Here is a 20,378-nt window from a genome sequence, read left to right on the forward strand (position 1 = left end):
CAAACATATAACTAAACCATAGCTACATTAACTTTTTTTGCACCTTGTCCTTGAAAATAATGGCAATCAACACCTTGCTACAATGTGAACTAAACACAGTAGAAAATTTGATTCTGAAAAATATAGGTCAACTGTTCAAGCTTGAAAATAAGCTTATTATCCAACATCTAGTGCGTCTGACACATAGTGTCTTACTTGACCTTTCATTTTCTACTAGATTATAGTGAGACAGTGTATGGTATTTAGGGCAAACTTAGAAAAGCCACAGTTTTGGGTTGAGGGACAGAGTTATACCGTACGGTATGTCATATTTTATGATCTTAAAGCTCTGCTACTCACTGTTGTCACAAACAGGCTGTGTGTTATTTGATTGCTATCTGCAACCTAACTGCCAATAACATGCTTAAAAACACAAAGCCATGTTGTGAATGATATCAATCGTAATGTAAAGGAAAAGAACTACATGTCTAGCATATCTTAGATAAGGCCACACCAAGTAAATTTTATGGATGACGTCCTTTGGAGACCCTAAATCTAATGCGAGAGGGCGAAAAAAAAACAAGAATGGCCCTAAAAAACAAGATGCCTAGATAAGAAATATTGCACTGCTGACAGGACCGTCCTGTCTGTTAATAGTTCCAAAAACGGCACTGTTTTGGAATTATTGACAGGATTTTTTTCAGTGCCATTTTGTTTGTTTTTTCATTTTTGTTTTCATTTTTTCATTTTTTCAACCAGGCAAAGGCTTTCGGCGTTACGGGTTTCACGTCAATCTGACGATTTGCGGCACTGTCGTGACTCTTTGGTCATAGTTACAGGAAGCGGAATTTCTTGGGTTTTTTTCTAGGAACAGGCTAAAATCAATGCGCGCGCGGACGTCATCCATAAAATTTACTTGGTGTGGCCTAAGTTAGAAATGAAGCACTATTTATGTTAACTTGCCTACAGTGGCCTCCTACCAATTCCTGCACGGAGAGACGGCTACAGAAAGTAGCCTTTATTCACCGGTAGTCAAAAGAAGTTCAACTACTGTTATACAAGCTTAAGGTAAAGCTTCCTGAGGATTAGCTTTAAATAGGTAGGAAAGCAGACATTTGACAGTAAGCACTTTGGAATAGGCCAGTGCATCAGATAAGGAAAGTAAATGGGCACCCACATGTGTTAAATAGGCAAAAGTACAATTACAACAGACCAGGGGTCATGCCTACTGCTGCTGGGCACTTCCAAACATGGGAAATAATTAAAATAATATGTGAAGCTTGTAGCACAGAGACTTTTACATGAGCTAACAGCTGAGGATGTTGTGTGGTTTGGGGTTCGTGTCCTAGAAAAGGACACTGTGCAAAGAACGAAGCTGTCCTCATTAAGTGTGTGGCTACTGGTATTTGATGCGCTGAAGTATCCCGGCAACATGCAACATGGCTGTTGCTAACTATTAACCAACTGGTGTAGAGGGCAATGCTCGGGTCAACCAACCTGATGGCCTCTCCAACTAACATTGCTCAGTACACTCATTTGCAGTGTCATCTATACTCTTTGATAAACATTAACAAAACATTTATTACAGCTGATGACAGCTTATCTTCGGGACAAACTCACCTGTCAACAAATTGACCAGGTCTAATACAGCAGGGGGAGTGACCCTTTTAAGGGCAGGCCGTGGCCATACGGAACAAAGCAAACGGAAACTATAAATACTAAAATAACACAGTAGGAATTCCTCTTGCATATATATAAGTAATGACCTTTAAGAATAGGTTGATGAGTTCATAATTCAGGCCATTTTGTATCATGATCAGAACAGTCTTTAGGCATGTCAAAACATCTGACCCTCCAACTCAAAACCTACATGGATACATAAAAAAGGGAATTCTACTTTAAAGAGGACCTCCTTCCATAGTCTAGATTACTACTAGGTCTTAGAACATTATGTGTCACAATAAACTGCATCTCCAAGCTTTGTCCAAAATTAATCAGCATCTAACGAGATAATACCGGTACCACACAGGAATTGCAGACAAACTAATGAATGGGCATAGTCCAGTTAGAAACAACAACTTAACTCCTCACAGCCGGTATATTGAAAGGACGCCAAGCATAAATTTCCAGTACATTTTTGGCAGGTGTAAAGTTTCCATTTGAACCAGCATGAATTCTTCTGACAGTTTCCACTAGTTCATAAGGTTACAAGTAAAATTGAATCTGTTTTCTTGCTGTCTAAGTGTCTTAAACATTAAAGGGGGAAAGGTTTTGTGTCGTGGTGTGTGTGAGAATATTTTTTAAGCGTAGACTTCAATGTCTTTGTGCTTATATTCACAACAACAGTTGACATTCTATCCACGTTGGGAACCTACCTGTTCCTGTGCGGCATAGTCTGGTGAGTTCTGATCCACAGACCAGTAGGAATAGTCGAAAACAAAATGTTTCAGCCTATCCCGCGTGTCTCCGTAGCCTTCCTGGGTGCCATCCAGCTGAAAGGAGAAAGGGGGGACAAAAGGAGGTACAAATGTAAACACGACCTGCACCCTGTGCTGTTGTACTTTCTTCAAGCCACCCAGGAAGTCTTAAACCTAAAGGTTGCGTACAAATTATGAACTGCAGCCGTTCATACACTGTAGTATGTCAGGTATGCCAAGGCACTGGCGAACTAAGAAGAAAGGATTGTACAATAACATTTTGTTCATCTCACTGTAGTTAGTAATATAAGATGGTACCAGTGTTTTGGGCTATGTCTACGATATACTTGTCATGTGTGGATGTCTAACTTCCAAAGTGTTTTAGATGTCCTTGGTCCAAGATAAGGGTATTTTTGTCACCCACTTTGCATTGAGATTCAAATGAGGGGGAGCTTTCCACTTGTTGGGCCGATGGAGCAGAAAAGTCGTGCTTTTTCCACACAGTCTCCACTTGTTGCTACAAAGGGGAGCATGCACCCACATGCAAATGGCACAGTTTTTACAGTACCCATACATATGTACACATGCTGGGTTTGGAAGGCATGCCAGCTAACGCCCCTTCCAAAAACAATAAAGCACAAAGTCCAGGCTTTCTTCTGTAGCTGCTTGTTGTGCTGAATTCTCATAATTAAGCCGTACCTTGATGTTGGTAACCGACGTCGTGTTTTCGTTGATCTGTATAATAAACTGTGCCCTGGCATCAAGTTCCCTACAAAGGACCAAAGAAAATATGTTAATGCACTTATGAATAAAAGGTAATACGGTGGAGCCTTCCCCAAAGTTGACCTTGGACCTGTGTAGTTAATCTGATGACGACGACCATTGTCGGCTGTGTTACCCAGGTAAAACATGGTATATGAGCCAAAGAAAGCAAAGGTGTTCTCTGACCTTCCCCCTTTGTGAGCCATTAATACCCTCTTTACCTGCATTATTTTCTCATAAAGGATGACTTTGCTCTCTACTTAAAGCGTCTTTACACCAAAGAGTTGAATCCTTGGAACGATGGAAGTCATGAACTCTTTACATAAGGACCTATCCAAAAGTCATTGTTGTTGTTGTTGCTTTTCTGGATTATCATGAAACCTGATGCAAACTTCTGTAAAAAATGTACAATTACAGCATTTTTGTTGAATACTCAAGTGTATGCAACATTTTCCAGAATATTTTTCGTTCCTTGCGCATTGGTGTTGTGTGAAGAAACTGTAGCACAAAATGGGGAAATCGCGTATTCCACACACACAAAAATGTGCCACACAACATCTGCTTGGAGATTACTTCCTTCAAAAAATTAATGCCTTGTCTCCTGTGGCCATCCTTGGCGTGGAAACAAAAACCAGACTTTATTTGGAAACCTTGCGGAGTGAGCCCTCTAAACGAGAACTAATCTTACGCCCAGTGAACTTGACAGTGAGAGATGTTTGGTCAGAGTTGGACGTCCTGTCAGAAAAACGGACGACAGTTTTCCTCACCTCCCTCCCTCCCCCTAGCTGTTACTTGTCACCGTCCCGTGAACTGTCTTTTTCTGTGGGCGTTTCGGATTTAAGAGACATTTTCTTGGCACCATCCTGGTCAAAATCTGAAGAGCAAACAACCCAGGAAAAAATCCTGCGATGAAGCAAGTTAAAACTTGTAAATTTTGAGGGGCTGCTGAGGCAACGAGGATTTTCTATCGTCTGACTCATCAATCAATCAAACACTACATGCAACAGGCTGTCACAAACTTCCGTCATTTTGGTGCTTCAGTAAAACTAAGCACGATGGTGAGGTAAGAAAAACTTGGGTACAGACTTTGCCCCGCGAGTTCACACCGATGACCAAACAAAAGCAAACCAACTCATGCCAGCGGCGACAGGCGGCCTCATATATGCGGCTGACCGGAGCCACCGGGCTCGGGCTACCGACTTGGGACAGACCCGCGCCGCTGGGCGTGCATGCACTCACCGCTTACTCAGCGGCCGGACTCGGATGGCCACTTTCACGTTCGCCATGGCGAAATATCCACTCTTGTGCTTGTTACTCAAGTCATCTTCAATGTCGTGTCCGTTGTATATCCATTGGAATCGTGTAAATCCGTGGCAAAACCCCAGGCCGTAGTCCGTACGGTACAACACTGCGCGCGGCCTCGACTCACTTCACACACGGTTTGAAATCCGAGAGTTCATTCATGTGAGGCTGTGAATGTAGTAATGGACGATGCCAGTTTACAATCAAAATGATAACACTACAGTATGGAAATGCTCATCACGACTCTATATAGAATCGTGCACATTATGTTATAAAAAGAAAGGATTTTGTAGTATTTCCTAACTTCCTTGTTATTTAATGGAGACTCCGATAAAAAGTTTCAACGAACATTGTTGAATACCTCATGTAGATCCTTCAGTACAAGCGCCGCGTTCAACCGCATCAAACCGACGACTGTCCCATTTGTGGATCTGGTAAAGAGATAAATAATATCAAGTCAATGTAACACAAAATACTCAAATCGTTTGTACAAATGATGTTTGATTTTATGTGTTATGTATGTCTAAGCAAATATTGATTCAATGCAGTTTTTATTTTACATTACTGATACGTTTGGCTGCGGTCGAGGGTGGCTGGGCAAATTGAACAAAGCAAACTTTGTGCACATGGATCCATATTGTCGATCTCGCTATGTACGATTTCGCGGTAACTGACAAGTTAACATTTATATACTATATTCCGTCTGTGTTGGGTTCTTTTTTGGGGGGGTGAAGATTTAAGAGGTATTTCTTCTATTGACAAATATATTTCCTGTCTCATCTTCATCCAAAGGCAATAACATAGAATTCTGAAAGCATAATAAATGTGATATGTTTTGACAAATGAATAGTATTGGTGGAAATCATGGGCAACAAACAGCAGTTCAGCTTTAATCTCTCTGACGTCGTGCATTTTTTCCTTTTGTTTTACGTGTATTTTTTCATTTTTTCTTGTCTTTATTAGTTTATGCGCATTGCCTACAACATTAGTTGCTTGTAGTCGAGTCATCTAGCTTATATCAACGGCATTCTAGATATGTTACAACATTCACAATGAAATCAAGCATTTCGCCTTCCTTTTATTTTCGTGATATTTGTTTACGCCATACGAGTGAGCATACCGTGTCCTTTTTTTTCGCTGAGTTTTCCATGTCTTCCGTTTAGTTTAGCATTGTATCAACGGATGTAACAGTTTTCTTTGGTGATGTGTGTTTATTTTTATAGCCGCTCCTACCTCCTCTAGATACTAGTACATTTTTACGATATTCGCAGCCAGATATTTACAGACAAATAGTTTACCAGCTATCTGTTGAAGGGTTGCGTGTTCAAGTGATCTATTAGTATTATATCACAAACAATACAGTATATATTTGCACACCTGGTTGATTTCAATGTCCTCCTCTATAGCTATAGGGTAAGGAACATTTTCCACTCTGACGGGCCCGGCTGCCACCTGTAACGTTACACCTGGGAACAAGAGTACGAGTAGCTCTCGTGCGCAAATTTGTCTCTATTTATAGTCAACGCGGAAAGTCAAATAAAGAAGTAAACATAACCTAGCCGGAATACTGCATACATGTAGGTTAAAGAATACATATATATATACAGATTGTTGCCTTGAAAACAGTGTGCATTCCTGCGAGTTTCCGTCATCATGACCGCTGCTTGACCTGGGTATTTTCCTCCCAGTCTGCTTGGTTGCGTCTTTACATCCAGACGTTTGCCAACCGTTGAAGCCGGTTGCATACGTGTGTGCAAATTGTCGTCGCCATGGATACCATGGACGCCAGTTGAAGTCAACCTTGGGCTAAGAAGAGACGGGTGATGATAAGAACAAGAAGAAGTTTACACTGACTCAGTGACTGACTGCAGCAGCAATAGTTACTACAATGTACTATATGTAAGTTTGGTTATTTTTCTTTGGTCCATTCTTTCCAAAATGTATGCATTTAATTAGCAAACGTGCATTTCTCAGAATAATCACAACGTCTAAAAGATGTGACCATATATTTAAATACTCGACATCTTTCCATGAACTCTTGTTTGAATACTGCGTATATAGTGAATTGAAATATTTGTCTAAGCGATGCATTGTGCCTGAGTTTGTTTGTTTGGCTACGAAGCATGTTGTTTGTGTACCGTTTAGCAGGCAAACAACATGCTTTCGTTCCCATAGATACATAAACACTAATCACGTTATCGTTTCTTTTGTCAGATTTCGATGTCGAGTGAATTGTGTTTCCCAATATATTCAGATGTACTTTGCCGTGAATGTTGGAAATCAGTTTTTACGATAGTTATTTTCATCTTAATTATCAAATTATTGACCAATATTATGATTAGCAATTACACATATATTGTAAAATACAGTGCATTTAATACAAAGCATATGAAGTGTCCGACCTGACATTCTTGTTCCTTGATAGCGCTATGACAGTTGACATTGAGACTCTGAATGTGGACCTTAGAAATGGACGGAGAACATGTTTTCTTGATTCTTCACCAAGTGTTGTCAAATCGCTCGCGCCCGCCGCACCTAGCCTATTTGTTGGGAAACAAGGTGATCGAGTCACGTGGATGATCGTTTAAAAATAGAAATTTTATCAATAGGAAAGTTGTCTGTTGAAAGAAATTAGCGTACCTTGATTTGCGTTAGGTTCCGCACTTTGGCCTCGACATTGTTTCTGAAACGTGCCGCATGACATGTACCGGAGGTCGCACACAGACGACACTGGTATTTGTCCGCCGAAACCTTTCCAATTCGGCAATCAATACATGGTCACGAAAGTACCCTTTATCTTTAATGACCTTACAAGTTAAGGTTACGCACAAAGAAAAGTAAAACAACAACAACAAAAAGGGAAGCTAATTCCTTTCTCTGTCCATCTGGAAAAATGTAGTTGCCGAATTATTGTTGGTACGGAATAAAAGCATTCATAATATAAATTGCACAAAATGTATTTTTCAGTAAAGTTTTCTGTTGGAATCTTCACGGGGAAAATGTTCCTAATGCTCCTAATTGTTCTCAAATCAATCTTAAACTCAATCCCGCAACAAGTTGTATTCCTACTTTCGCTTCCTTCACAATTCAAAAACTTGAACGTTTCTTTCTGTTCATTTCCGTGACTATTCGTTTCCCTTTGCGTGAAGCTGATAGCTGGGAATGGGCATGGTCAGGCAACAACGCCGACTAGGGACCAATTTAGGAACTGCGCCTTTTCCCCTTTCCCGTTTAAATGTTCAGCTTTCATGCAGGTTGATACAAACCCTTCGCTATTAATGTGATTTTTCACATTGATAAAAAATGTGTTCTATTATATGATTCAACACAATAACAAGTACATGCACCGCGCTCTCATATCTGCAATAGTCGACAAGCGGTTATATTCTGTCCTACTTTGCATCAGGTACAGTGTAATGACCTTTAACCTTTGCGCGCAGAAAAGAAAAGTTGGTCCGCTATTCCTGCATTAGAAACGTGTATTTTTCGTCATTGTTACACCTGGTAGAACAATGGGTTAAACATGGATGGAGTCGTCACATCACTGGAGTTCCCAGAAGTCCCAAACAGCGAGGATGACACCAGGGTAGGTGATGTGAACGAATGTATTTGTGGTGATGATCTGCCCCCCTCCCCATTTTCAGCTCTTTAAGTTCTTGGATATAATTTTTGAGCATATTTAAGTTTTGGATAAACACATATTTAAGTTTTGGATAAACACTACGTTTAGCGCTAACGTTACCCGATATAAATTTTCAACATCTCCTATATCACAGTTTATACTGTTTTGATATTCAATGTGAGATGATCATAACATAATATTTCCAACATCATTAATATAAATATACATTTTTTTGTCGTTTCTTCCACCACTCAGGACTGGAGCTACACCATGAGAAGAAATATGCAGGTATGTACTAAGACAGAAATTAGTAGTAAGCAATTATAATTAGTGCATTATTCTAGTAATTACTAATATCCTAAGCATGAAAAACATAGTTCTGTACATGTGTACCTATATTAATCTGACTGTGACACAAATAAGCACTACATCAGTGTCATATATCACATGTTGTTCTTCAGATTTTAAACTATTCTGTGTATAATATAACTCCTATTCCTCATTTTTCCACAGGAAATCCTTCCCAATGTGTTCCTGGGGCCATATTCTGTAGCTACAAAGAGAAATGTAAGTTAATGTTTAGAAGAAATTTTCTATTGCTGAAAAAGTATAGCATGACATTCAATTTTGTACTGGGTGGTATTGAATTTGAACATCATTTTTCTGGGAGTAACAGTTGTTTATAATGTCATAATCATTCCTCCAAATTTCAATCACCAGTACTTCACATTGTAGTGATGGTTACTACATGTATTTTTTTCTATATGAATATTAAACATTGTTGTTTTCTTCCTTATTAACTACAAGTAGGTAAATGCCATGTTTTTTTTTCCTACAGCTTTCCAACCTGTTGGAGTTAGGTATCACCCACGTAGTGTGTGTTAGAGATACTCTGGAGGCCAAAATTATCAAACCAAACTTTTCTGATCATTTCAGGTGAGTCTTGTACTGTTTCATTCAAAAGGTATTGAGTCAACAAAGGCTGTCATTATAAATGGAAGAGTCATTACAAATAGATATCATATAGATAGTGAGTAAAATGCATGATAATTGATCATTGTAATAAAATTTGATGTCAAATTTTAATTTCTTGTTTTGTCTTTTATTCCCACAGATACCTGGTACTGGATGTTGCAGATAAAACCACAGAAAATATAATTCAGCACTTTCCTAAGGTGAGTTATGCTTCTCACTTTTTAATTTCATGTTCAGGTGTCCTTCTACAGAAATATGATAGTCTAGTGTATACTAATACAATGTATAGGTAGTGTGGTTGGACAAAATTACTAAAACTACGCCTTTTAAATAGCAAAATAGTTGTTAGTGGCTTACATGTATTACCAGAAGCTAGATAGAATTACTGGCACTGGTCAACATCACCCCCGAAGAAGCGCAAGGGCTCGCCCAGGACAGACCGAGATGGAAGGAGGTGGTAGTAGGCTCGACGCACATCGTGCAAGAGGACTGAGTGAGTGAATGAGATAGAATTAGGACTAGACTGATGTTAAAGAAAAGGAAATTTTGGCAATGATTATCTATTGTGATTGCTGAAGTAAGAGAAAAAGATTAAGATGAAATTATTAACACATGTATTTTTAACAGTATTTTCTATTTCTTCCCCCAAAAAAGGTTAAAGAATTTATGGACCAGTGTCTACAAACTGGAGGTAGGGAGAAAGTCTGAAAAATTTTCAGTGCATGTTCCTTTGTGCATTTCCTTATGTCCAATTAGACAACAAACAATACATCCTCTGTACAATCATTTTCCTTTTGTTTCTTACAGGAAAAGTCCTAGTGCATGGCAATGGGGGGATATCCAGAAGGTATGTATACTGTCAGGTTACATTTATTGAAATAAGAACTTTGCAAAGCACTTCTTTTTTTTTCTCTGAACAACACTTTTTTTTTACTTTTTCCACAAGTTGATGGTATCTTCATGTGTTTTCAGTGCTGCTCTGGTGATAGCTTACATGATGGAAACCTATGGAATGACTTACAGGTCAGTGTTTTCTCAGAACTACTATAACAGCATTGCATGTACTAGTAACTTTTCTAGACAAACAAGAGATCATCTAAAAACTATGTTATATTTACTTCACACATCACATTCAACAACCATGCATCTGTTTCATTGGAAATATGGATGCAATAAAGAACATGGATCTGCCTATTCCTGAGAAGCTGTGTTGTTCTGACTGTTGATCCCTGTTGTGTGTTATCAGAGATGCGTTCCACCACGTGCAGCAGAGGAGATTCTGTATCCAGCCTAACGAGGGGTTTGCTAACCAGCTGATGGAGTATGAACCCATCTACATGGCCAGACTCACCGTCAGACCTGGGACCTGCTGGGGACAGAACAACACACATCTCCATGGTAACACACATCTCCATGGTAACACACATCTCCATGGTAACACACATCTCCATGGTAACACGTCCCCATGGTAACACATGTCTCCACGGTAACACACATCTCCATGGTAACACTTGTCTCCATGGTAACACATATACCCATAGTAACACTTATCTCTATGGTAACACTTGTCTCTATGGTAACACTTGTCCAGAATGGAAACACATGTTTCCAATGCCATGGTAACACATATACCCATAGTAACACTTGTCTCTATGGTAACACTTATCACCATGGTAACACATAAAGCTGATATCCATTACTTGTTGTATTTACATTCTTTGGTATCTGCAATGAAAAATTTTGAATTTGTTCTAGGCACATTTTGATTATGAGATAGATGTGTATGTGGAAAATAGAAATGGCTACCACAGAATAAAGTATGAAAGAAGGCATGTGTATGTTGTCCTGACATGCCTTTACCCCATGTTCCCACCCAGGAGGTAGAAAACGTAGCCTGGATGAGGAGGGTGATGAAGAAGCCATGGATCAGACAGGAGACCCCAGTCTGGACTCACAGAACAAGTCACATCATCCTGACACATGAGGACAGATGTGCTCTCACAAGTTACATTATACTCTTTTTGATTAAAGTACGGTTAATGTACATTTGTTTTTGAGAGGTTTAAGGGTCCATTTTCTTTCTTACATTGATTTGTATTTGTCTCAAAGATGCATCCAAGAAAAGTTATTGACCTGTGTCATATGTCTATAGATAGTGGTACCTCTTCCTTTTTCCTGACAGTTCATTTTCCATCATTTTCAATCTGTAACAATGCATAAAGGGCCCCTGCATTGCATTATAATGCTATAGAAATGTTGATTCCTTTTGGTTTAACAATTTGATATTATTCCAACCCTACATAAAATCTGCCGCTATGTTGATCAATTGTAGAGAATTCTAAAGTGATGTTAGTAATCAATCTCATTTGTTGCCAATGTACAATTTGATCAATATTACTTCAAACATTGTAATTAATTTGACTGGGACCAAGGCTACAATTTTGGGTGCATATTTCTTGATTGACTTGATTCTTTGCAATCATAGCTGAAAGTCTTCTGTTGTTCAGCACTGAGTTTTTATATTCTTTTCTGACTAGTGCATAATTAACTTCTACTTGCAGCTGCATTGACCACAGTGTCAGTGTGATACTGATAGATTAAACTCACAGTATGCCCAAACTGTGTGTACATTGTGTTTCACATTTACACTTATGCTCACATTGGAAATGGTTAGTTCAAGACAAAAGAGGAATGTCATGTATATTATCATTAGAGTCAGATAAGAATGTAAACTGGTCTTGTTTTTGTGAAAAGTATGTTAGTTTTATTATAGCCATGTGTCAATTATGGTACCATTTATTGACACTCATGTCTTTGAACAAAACATAGCAACGATTGCATGTTACACACTCTAATTATTACATATGACTTGGTGAAAAGATATATAGTAGAGGGGATTCATTCCTCAAGCTACCGACATCTTGCACACGCAGTCGTCCCTCAGTAAGACATCTGGAGCCGCATAGTTCCCGTTTAGAACTTTTATTCAGCCTGTCACACGACCGGTTTTGCCTGTAGTCAAAGATAGTCAAAGATAGTCATTGACTTGGTGAAAAGGTAGCTTATAAGTACATATAGTGGGGATAGAAGCTGTAGTAGTTTGTGTGTGTGTACATGTATGCATAGGTTAACATTTTCACAGATACATGTACATGTATGTACGTACATGTATATAATGAGGACCATATTGTTATCAGGGTCAACCACTGTGCCTTAGCTTTTTTTGCTACTTGTTGTTCACATTGATCTGAGTACTCTAAAGTATCCACAGACTTGTTGCACAAGTAGAAAGGATTATTGTTATGTTTGTAGCAGGTGTTTATGTATCCAGAGTAACAAGCTCTTGGTCCATATAAGTTAATGTGTGGCAAGTGGGAATGAAGACAATTATAGTATAGCAAGGCACTTGCCTAGGGGGTGTCGCATGGAGATGGATTCATCAAAGGTATGCATAGAATGGTGCATTTATTCACAGTTTCCTAGGAAAAGAATTATGCTCTCTGCCCTTTGTTAATTGAACTTTTACCCTTTGATGTCAAAGTGTTGAAGAGAAATTTAAAAAAAAAACTGGTCTAAATCCTGATTGAATGGGCACATTGGCAATGAAACTTAAGTACAATTAAATGCAAGAGATGGAAAAGTTTAAGCTATTGTGCAGGCATAGATAGATGCACATAATTTGTTTCAAAGCCCGGTGTGTTACGTACTGTATTTTAGAGTTCAACACTTTTGTACATAGCAATGTTCACATGATGGGTTGGTTACCCGCAATGCAATGAACTGGTAAGTCCAGAAATCATGCAGGTGTCAGAGTCAAGACTGAAGTTAGTGTAGATGTTTTCAGTAATGTGTACACCACAGTTGTATCACTGATGATGTTTCTTGTATGTGCAAATATGGAGGACTGAGATGAACATGTCTAGAACACAGTTGTAGGAAAGTAACCCCAGTACAAACAAATGTAGCTATGTCATTTGAGTACTGAAATAAAAGTTGTATAGGCAACTGTTTGTCCGTCTGTAAGTATTGACTTTTTGTATTATATTTCTATTAAGAAGATCTTAATTTGTGATAATGAAATAACTATGCAAAATATTACACATTTCTTCACAAGGAAATACGATTCAGATACTAAACTAGTTTCTGAGGGTATTTACATTAAATACATGAATGTAAGGAGTTAAACAAAAATTGATGCAATTTTTTTGGCCATTGCCCAATTATGTCAATTTTCATTCAAACATTCTTGAGCCGCCCTTAATACTTAAAAATTACTCTATGATGGGATATAAAAATCATTCCTCAGATTTTGACAATAACGTAGTCATATGATATATGAAAAAAGAAGACCTCCTCTAGATTGTGAATGTCGCATCCAACTGTATCATTTGTAACGAAAAGGGTACAAGAAGCTTAGCCTAAAGCAATGTCCTGATGCATGAAAGAGGAAGACTTCCCTTTACCTGTTTACCTGTCTCAAACAGATATAGTTTATATTGTTGGTTAGTGCCAGCCACAAACGACTCATGCAGCAGAACAATATCTACGATACTCGGCATACCTTTACACTTAAGGGGAATAGCAGAACTATATACTGATTATGCGAATATTCACGTGGCTGTAAGTAAATACCAACGTCCTTGAATATAGTGTAAAATTGAAAGAATTGGGAACTCTACCAGTAAATTGATAGGCAGTCATTGCTGGGCAGTTGGCAGACTTGGCAAGACGCATGTTTGTAGCGGGAGAGTCACATTGGTATGTCCCTCGCCAAGAAGGTTATTTTTCTGGTAGCGTTTGTGTGTACATGTTTGTGTGTATATGTACATGTATGTATGTGGTTTAGAACGATAACTCGAGAAGGTTTCGATGGATTGTCATGAAACTTGGTAGGAGGGCAGGTCTTTATGAGACCTAGAAATGATTAGTTTTGGGCCCCCTGGCGGCAATAAGAATTTTCATAATTAATGAGAAAAATTTGTTGTGTTGTGTTCTAAGATAGGACTATTCAAACTTTTGGGAGTAACCGTGGGGACAGTTGGTCTACGGGATCAAACAATGCTAGGTTATTACATTACAAAGACAGCTGTTCCTGTTATTGACCACGGGATGCTGATATTCCCTTCTTTGCATATATGCCTGCCATATTCTGTTGGTACGGCTACGAGTCATTGGCAGGTTCAGTTCCCATCTACAAATGTAGACATTCTAGTTTAACCATATTGATGACTTTTGATGTATGGTAAAAAGGTATGGTGCAGATTATGCAGAACTGAAAAAGAGGAAACAGTCTGCCAAATATTTCCCAGCAAACGGGAGGTAATCGAGTTTTACACAAACATAAGTTTTGAAAAGCACTGTAGACCTGAGCTACATATTCCAGATCAATTGTGCATTTCATAAGAGATGAGATTCTAGAAACTTGAAATAAAGAATAAATCCTGATCTAAAAGTCACATTTTGAAGATGTTACAAATGACATAAGACAGACTACTCATACATACTATATGTTAAAAGCTTTTTAATAGAGCCATGTACGAATCATACTCTGTCAATTTAGCAATATTGCAAGCATATCACATACAGAGCAATACACCTATTGCTTTTGGAGTTGTACAGGTGCGATAGGAACTCAAAGGGGAACAAAAAAACGACATTTCCTCTTCCATGCTTATCCAACGTTATGGCACATTGATTTCAACATAGTCCCTTTACCACTCGTTCATATTTTTAAGAAAATACATCAATACAAGTATAGACTTGCCTTAAAAAGACAAGTCTAAAACGTGTATTGATGTATTTTCTTTATTTTGTGTTCTTCTTTATTTCATATCGGTAGACATGGTGTGACCTCGGCAATGTTTGCAAATCTAGTTAAATTCATTTTAAAAGGCATTTACGAGGACCAAGCGCCGTGACCTCGCTGTAATCTATTTGATAATTCTGACTTCTTCTTTACACTTAACAGAATCTTTACACAGTGATACTAAACGCAGCATCGAAGGATCGTGAGGCAAGGCGACGAACTCCGACGACAAACTGATGTTACGTGAGTGCAGAAAAATGAAAACATCCGGGCTGATTCTGGTGTTGGTACTCACGTGGTGGTCAGTGCAAATCCGCGCGTCAGCCTCAACAAGGAAAGGGGAATGGTGTTCATACAAAAATTGGGAGTTCTCCTGTGCAAAGAAGGGTCTAAGACGCATTCCCGTGTTAATTCCTGGTGAAGCACAAACATTGGATCTTTCTATCAATTATATACCAGCACTTTACAATGACTCGTTTGCTGGTATGGATAAACTCACAGTCTTGGATATATCAAGGAATCTCATAACTGACATTGAATCAGCAACTTTCTGGAACCTGAATAACCTAACAGTGCTAAACCTAAGAGACAATAGGCTACGGTCATTAAGTCCTCGTGTGTTTGAGAGTCTGTCCTATCTGCAAATTCTGCGGTTAGACCAAAACATGTTCAGTAGCACATCGGCCATTAGTGCAGCATTACTCCCGTTACGTTCTTTATATAGTTTGATTTTGAATAACAACAATCTGTCGCACATTAAGCTAGAACCAGACTTTGCAAATCTAAACCAACTAAGTTCTCTTCGTCTTTCTGGAAACTCGATTTCATCTCTACAGGCAGAGTCCTTCCACGTGATGAAGAATCATTCCCTCACCCATCTCAGCTTGGGAAGTAACGGTCTGATTAGTATACCGCGACAAGCCATAGATTCCTTCGCAAGAATTCGACAACTTGATCTTTCTATCAACAACTTGACACCAAAAGACGTGGTCACTATTTTCAATAATACTAGGGGATTGGGGATTACAAATTGGACATTGAGTGATAATAGCTTGACTGAATTGACAAATGCCACATTCTATCCACTCTTTCATGAAGAAGTTATCTACCTTCGTTTAAACAGTAACAACATCTCCCAGCTAACAGACTATCTCTTTGGTTACTTGCCTCAACTGCGTGTTCTTTCTCTTGGACAGAACCCAGTTGAGAGGCTATCGGCAAGAGTGTTTGCTGGCTGTGACACTCTACAAGAGCTAGGCGTAGACAATTGGGGTTTGCAGGAAATTCCATTGGAATTATTCAAACCATTGGAAAACTTGACGAAATTATACCTGGATTCAAATCAAATACATAAAGTCAGAGAAAAGGCCTTCATGTCGCTGCCGAAGTTGAAGATTTTGCGACTGACTGCAAATCGGATAGAAACAATAGAGGATAATGCCTTCTATGGTCTACACCATCTTGAAGTGTTGAATTTAGGTAGCAACCATTTAAGGGAAATTACATATTACACATTTAGTGAAATTGGCCCATCACTAAAAAAGCTAGACCTGACAGCAAATCGCCGACTGAAAACGATTTCCCCGTTCTCGTTCAACAAGCTACAAAATCTGACAGATCTATCTCTTCAAAGCTGTAAGCTAAAACGTCTAGGTAAGGATGACTTCGCAGGTCTGTACAACTTGCAACAACTTGACTTGTCCTTTAATTCGATCTATACGATTGACCCAAATGCTTTTCATGATCTGTTGTCTATCAAAGTTCTCGACTTGAGCAACAACCATCTTGGACGCGATATACGTCAGAATCCATCAATATCTCCGTTCTGGAACCTAACCTCTCTAACCGAACTACATTTTATCTATCAAAAGTACACCGCAGGGATATTTCCTGATGGCTACTTGGATGGTCTGACGTCCCTTCGGCTGCTTACATTAATGTCACAGAAACTTGTATCACTGGAAAGCAAAACAAACAAAAGAAGTATTCTAAAAAAACTCACGGATCTCCAATACCTGCAACTATCTCAGAATAAGCTCAGCAATTTCACAAGAGACACTTTTGCAGGGTTGATCAACCTCAAGTACCTTTATCTTACGTCCAACTCCATTAGAAATCTTCCATCAGGTATCTTCAGGTATCAAGGTAGACTGCAATATCTAGATCTCAGTTACAATGGAATTGTTACTCTGAGTAGCACGGTATTCAGCCCCTTGAAGTCATTAGTTGTACTCAACGTTTACAGCAACAGTTTTGCCTGTACTTGTGACATAGAATGGTTTCACAACTGGATAGTTTCAAGCATGAACACGACTACAGGTGTACAGGGTGTCTACTTTGAAGCCCATACAAACTACACTTGTACAACTCCAGCAAACCTGAGAAACAAACGTCTGGTTGACATTAACTTTGACAAACTTGGCTGCAGATCTAAACTCAGCTTTTATGTAGCAATAGGGCTGAGTGTCACGTTTGTCATCTTGTTGGTCACCATTATACTGATGTACCGATATCATTGGTACGGACGATACGCCATGTTCCTACTCCGGGCCAAGTTCCACAAGTATGAACTCATCAGAGAAGAAGAGGAGAACCCCAAGACGTACGACGCCTTTGTGGCACACAACAGTCACGACAGCGCCTGGGTCATCCGTCAGCTCCTTCCACAGTTAGAACGAGGAGATCCTCCAGAGTTTCGTCTCTGTCTGGGCGAACGGGACTTTCAACCCGGAGCCCCTATAGTGGACAACATCGCCGAGTCCATCTACGAAAGCCGCAAAACCATCTGTGTCATCACGCGGAACTTTCTGGAGAGTGACTGGTGCAGGTTTGAGATGCAGATGGCGACGTATCGTCTGTTTGAGGAGCACGTGGACTGTTTGATTGTGGTGTTCTTGGAACAGATTCCAGCCCAGAGACTGGCCAAGTACCACTCCCTGAGGCGGGTGATGTGCAGGAACACCTACCTGGAGTGGCCCGAGGAGCCCGAGGCCAGGGATCTGTTCTGGGAACGACTTCGTGTCGCACTACGAACACACAGGCCACTGGATCACGAAGTTAATGCTTAAAGATGATGTTGGTGTAAACAATATGTACAATGTACAAAATCAAGAGACAGAATAATGATATTCCTTTATGCCTGTTGGTGTTATCCTATTGCTAATGAATCTGTTGTTGGCTGAATATATGTTCTAACTTTTGCTACTTATCGTATCATCAATACACTGCGTGCAACTCCCTTAAGAAATCTTAATTAAAGTTATGAACACATGCCAAGAATACAAACTGTAATCAATGGCAAGGACAAGGCTGAAAACTACTTAATCTAGCATGTACATAATGAAGTATGTAGAAATTTAAGTCATTAGAATAACACAACCATGTACTTAGTACTTGCTGTTTATAAGTAAAGGTATGTACATTGAGCAACATTGCCATGACTTTGTTGTCAACTTCCAAAGGTATACAAAAGTGTTGTAATCACACTTTACTCGAGGGCAATATCTTACACACTGATCATGTGCATCATTTGTGGTGCTAACTAACTAACAGTGAGTGCTGAACGTGTATTAACACAAAGCCAGTCACAGTTGTGTTCTAGTGAATTTCCAACAGGCAATACAGATGAGGATTTTTGAACACAGTTTATTAATTTGACAAAGCTGTACAGAACTGTATATACGCACAATCTTATCCATGTAGGTTTCAAGTACTTTTTATATACACTATCAGTACACTCTCCATTCTCTGTCTAAATAATAATGATAACAATCGATGTATAGATTCTATACACTGCACAATATCAATACTATGAGACCTATACTCAAATTACATGTATGTGCAAATTTACTAGCAACAGCCAATATACATACTCCATAGCTACTCTGTAGGTTTAGTGGAACAAATTAGAAATTAAAAAATTCTATACAGAAGGTAATCTTCTAGTTAGTATACTGGCAATAGAATTGTGCAGAATAAACTAATACTCTGTACATAAAAACATAGACCCGTGTGTTATTGACCAGTAGTGTCTGCCTGCTGTTTTCTTCTCTGTCTCTGTTCTGCCATCTTCAGTTGGAACTCCTTAGAGTCCTCCCACGGGCGTGGTCCCCTGATGTTCTCCCAGTCAGACACGTCCACATCCTTCTGAACTTTCTACAAGATTTAACAGGGAAACACTGGTTGAGGATATAGGGGCAGTGGGTTGGTAATCCACTGTGTCTTGGGTACTATGTCTTCCACCTTTTACCTCCCCAAATGAAGTCAGGTGCACATTTTGCACCTGCCTGCAGTGAGGAAAGTCATGTTACAAGTGCCTTTCCCATGGACACTTTCAGTCAAAGACTGCAGACAGGCAATTTGTATGTTCATACACCTTGAAGGCAGCAACTTTTCAGTTGGGACTTTTTTTCCAAACAAGTCTAAATCTGAATTCTAATTGAATGCGAGTTGTCATTTACATGTAGGTGTTCCATACAAGTGTAAAACATATCTTTGACAAGCCAAGATCATGGCAGTGTTTCCTCTAATTCCTACCTCAAATTGGTTCTCCAGAGTGACTGGCTCTTCCTTTTTCTTCCACCCAAACTTCTCTTCTAGGTTTTTGTCAATCTGAAACATGAAAAAGTCACAGCATTAGAGAAATCAAAGTATACAAGTTTTTGTTCACATCATATACATGCAAATTATTCGAAGACATATGCAAACTATTGGTAAGCAAATCATGCAACTGTCATTCATTCACTGGCCCTGACGTCATAGCTGTAGTTTTTATGGTATGGTAGCAGTTTCAGATACAGTAGATGTAAGCTGGACAGAAGGTTATGATTATAACCTTAACATTGTATCCCTCAGATTACTTACTCTTCTCTTCCTGAACTGTACATCATATCGTAAGGAAGAAAATCTTTCCAGTCCGTATGACCCTCCCACCACCATGATCTGTAAAAGAAACAAATCATTAATGTTACTCACTCTAACTCGACTTCAATTAATAGTAGTTAATGTAAAGTTACATCAGTATACTCAGATACTGACACTAGTAACAATAAGTTAACTAAAACCCTTGAGTATAAAACAAACTTGATATTTTGCTATGTATCTTTAATTTCTTTTTGTAGTGCTACTAAAGAATGTTCTTGTCACATATTCACTCAATGTATATTAGTTGCCAAATTCATTCATTCATATTAGTTGCCAAAACAACAAATTCATTCAAATACACATGTATAATCAATCATATACACACACGTTAACATGAACTTGAAAGTGTTTTGTTATATCATGAGAAGATAAAAATGTCAGTCTCCCCAAATCTCGGGGACTTATTCAGTGAAATAAACTTTCTTATTGACCAATTAAAAACTCCCTACGTACGATCATCGGCAGTCCGACTTTGAGGAAGGCCCTGGTTCCCGAGGAGAGGGTTTTCCACCTCGCAGTCAGCTGGGACAGGAGCGCTGGAGAGGTCACCATTTTGTACTGGTACATGACCATTTATGAAGGGGGAACTGTA

At 39.0% G+C, this 20,378-nt stretch overlaps 4 protein-coding genes across 5 annotated transcripts in view; 2 read left to right on the forward strand and 2 right to left on the reverse strand.

The window, feature by feature from the left end:
• The window catches only part of LOC109474790 (mucin-12-like), a 93,909-nt gene extending 89,227 nt beyond the window's left edge, over positions 1–4,682 (reverse strand). Inside the window, exons 1-3 of the mRNA XM_019775150.1 lie at positions 4,398–4,682; positions 3,096–3,165; positions 2,355–2,471 (exon numbers count right to left, since the gene is read on the reverse strand). Coding sequence (XP_019630709.1) covers positions 2,355–2,471; positions 3,096–3,165; positions 4,398–4,444 — 234 coding nt within the window. The 5' untranslated portion in view covers positions 4,445–4,682. The remainder of the gene's footprint in view (positions 1–2,354; positions 2,472–3,095; positions 3,166–4,397) is intronic.
• A 3,104-nt stretch (positions 4,683–7,786) lies between these two features.
• Positions 7,787–11,936, forward strand: LOC109475029 (serine/threonine/tyrosine-interacting protein A-like). Its single transcript, XM_019775569.1, has 10 exons — positions 7,787–8,046; positions 8,338–8,370; positions 8,596–8,649; positions 8,921–9,018; positions 9,197–9,257; positions 9,712–9,748; positions 9,865–9,904; positions 10,030–10,080; positions 10,304–10,455; positions 10,935–11,936. Exons 1-10 carry the CDS (start codon positions 7,984–7,986, stop codon positions 11,039–11,041), a joined length of 696 nt encoding a protein of 231 aa, XP_019631128.1. The 5' UTR covers positions 7,787–7,983; the 3' UTR covers positions 11,042–11,936.
• Positions 11,937–13,757: 1,821 nt separating this feature from the next.
• Positions 13,758–18,401, forward strand: LOC109475044 (toll-like receptor 13). Of its 2 annotated transcripts, none has more exons than XM_019775587.1 (2): positions 13,758–13,815; positions 15,026–18,401. In XM_019775587.1, exon 2 carries the CDS (start codon positions 15,100–15,102, stop codon positions 17,929–17,931), a length of 2,832 nt encoding a protein of 943 aa, XP_019631146.1. In that variant the 5' UTR covers positions 13,758–13,815; positions 15,026–15,099; the 3' UTR covers positions 17,932–18,401. The 2 variants fall into 2 exon arrangements, with proteins under 2 accessions (XP_019631146.1, XP_019631147.1); XM_019775588.1 differs by having other exon boundaries at positions 13,772–13,815; positions 15,039–18,401.
• Positions 18,402–18,496: 95 nt separating this feature from the next.
• On the reverse strand, positions 18,497–20,354 carry LOC109475045 (cytochrome c oxidase assembly protein COX16 homolog, mitochondrial-like). Its single transcript, XM_019775589.1, has 4 exons — positions 20,240–20,354; positions 19,727–19,804; positions 19,400–19,474; positions 18,497–19,018 (listed from the first exon to the last, which is right to left on the reverse strand). The coding sequence occupies exons 1-4, from the start codon at positions 20,351–20,353 to the stop codon at positions 18,878–18,880; spliced, it is 408 nt and encodes a 135-aa protein (XP_019631148.1). The 5' UTR covers position 20,354; the 3' UTR covers positions 18,497–18,877.
• Positions 20,355–20,378: the final 24 nt, after the last annotated feature.

The sequence above is a fragment of the Branchiostoma belcheri genome, unplaced genomic scaffold, assembly GCF_001625305.1.
Source record: "Branchiostoma belcheri isolate BF01 breed outbred unplaced genomic scaffold, Haploidv18h27 scaffold32, whole genome shotgun sequence".
NCBI classification, from domain to species: domain Eukaryota; kingdom Metazoa; phylum Chordata; class Leptocardii; order Amphioxiformes; family Branchiostomatidae; genus Branchiostoma; species Branchiostoma belcheri.

Coding starts and splice junctions, on each gene's coding strand:
- LOC109475045 (XM_019775589.1), bottom strand. CDS start 20,353: ATGTACCAGTACAAAATGGTGACCTCTCCAGCGCTCCTGTCCCAGCTG. Junction 19,805..20,239: donor AAGTCGGACTGCCGATGATC/GTACGTAGGGAG, acceptor TTTCTTTTACAG/ATCATGGTGGTGGGAGGGTC. Junction 19,019..19,399: donor CTCTGGAGAACCAATTTGAG/GTAGGAATTAGA, acceptor TAAATCTTGTAG/AAAGTTCAGAAGGATGTGGA.
- LOC109475044 (XM_019775587.1), top strand. CDS start 15,100: ATGTTACGTGAGTGCAGAAAAATGAAAACATCCGGGCTGATTCTGGTG.
- LOC109475029 (XM_019775569.1), top strand. CDS start 7,984: ATGGATGGAGTCGTCACATCACTGGAGTTCCCAGAAGTCCCAAACAGC. Junction 8,650..8,920: donor CTGTAGCTACAAAGAGAAAT/GTAAGTTAATGT, acceptor TTTTTCCTACAG/CTTTCCAACCTGTTGGAGTT. Junction 9,258..9,711: donor TAATTCAGCACTTTCCTAAG/GTGAGTTATGCT, acceptor CCCCCAAAAAAG/GTTAAAGAATTTATGGACCA.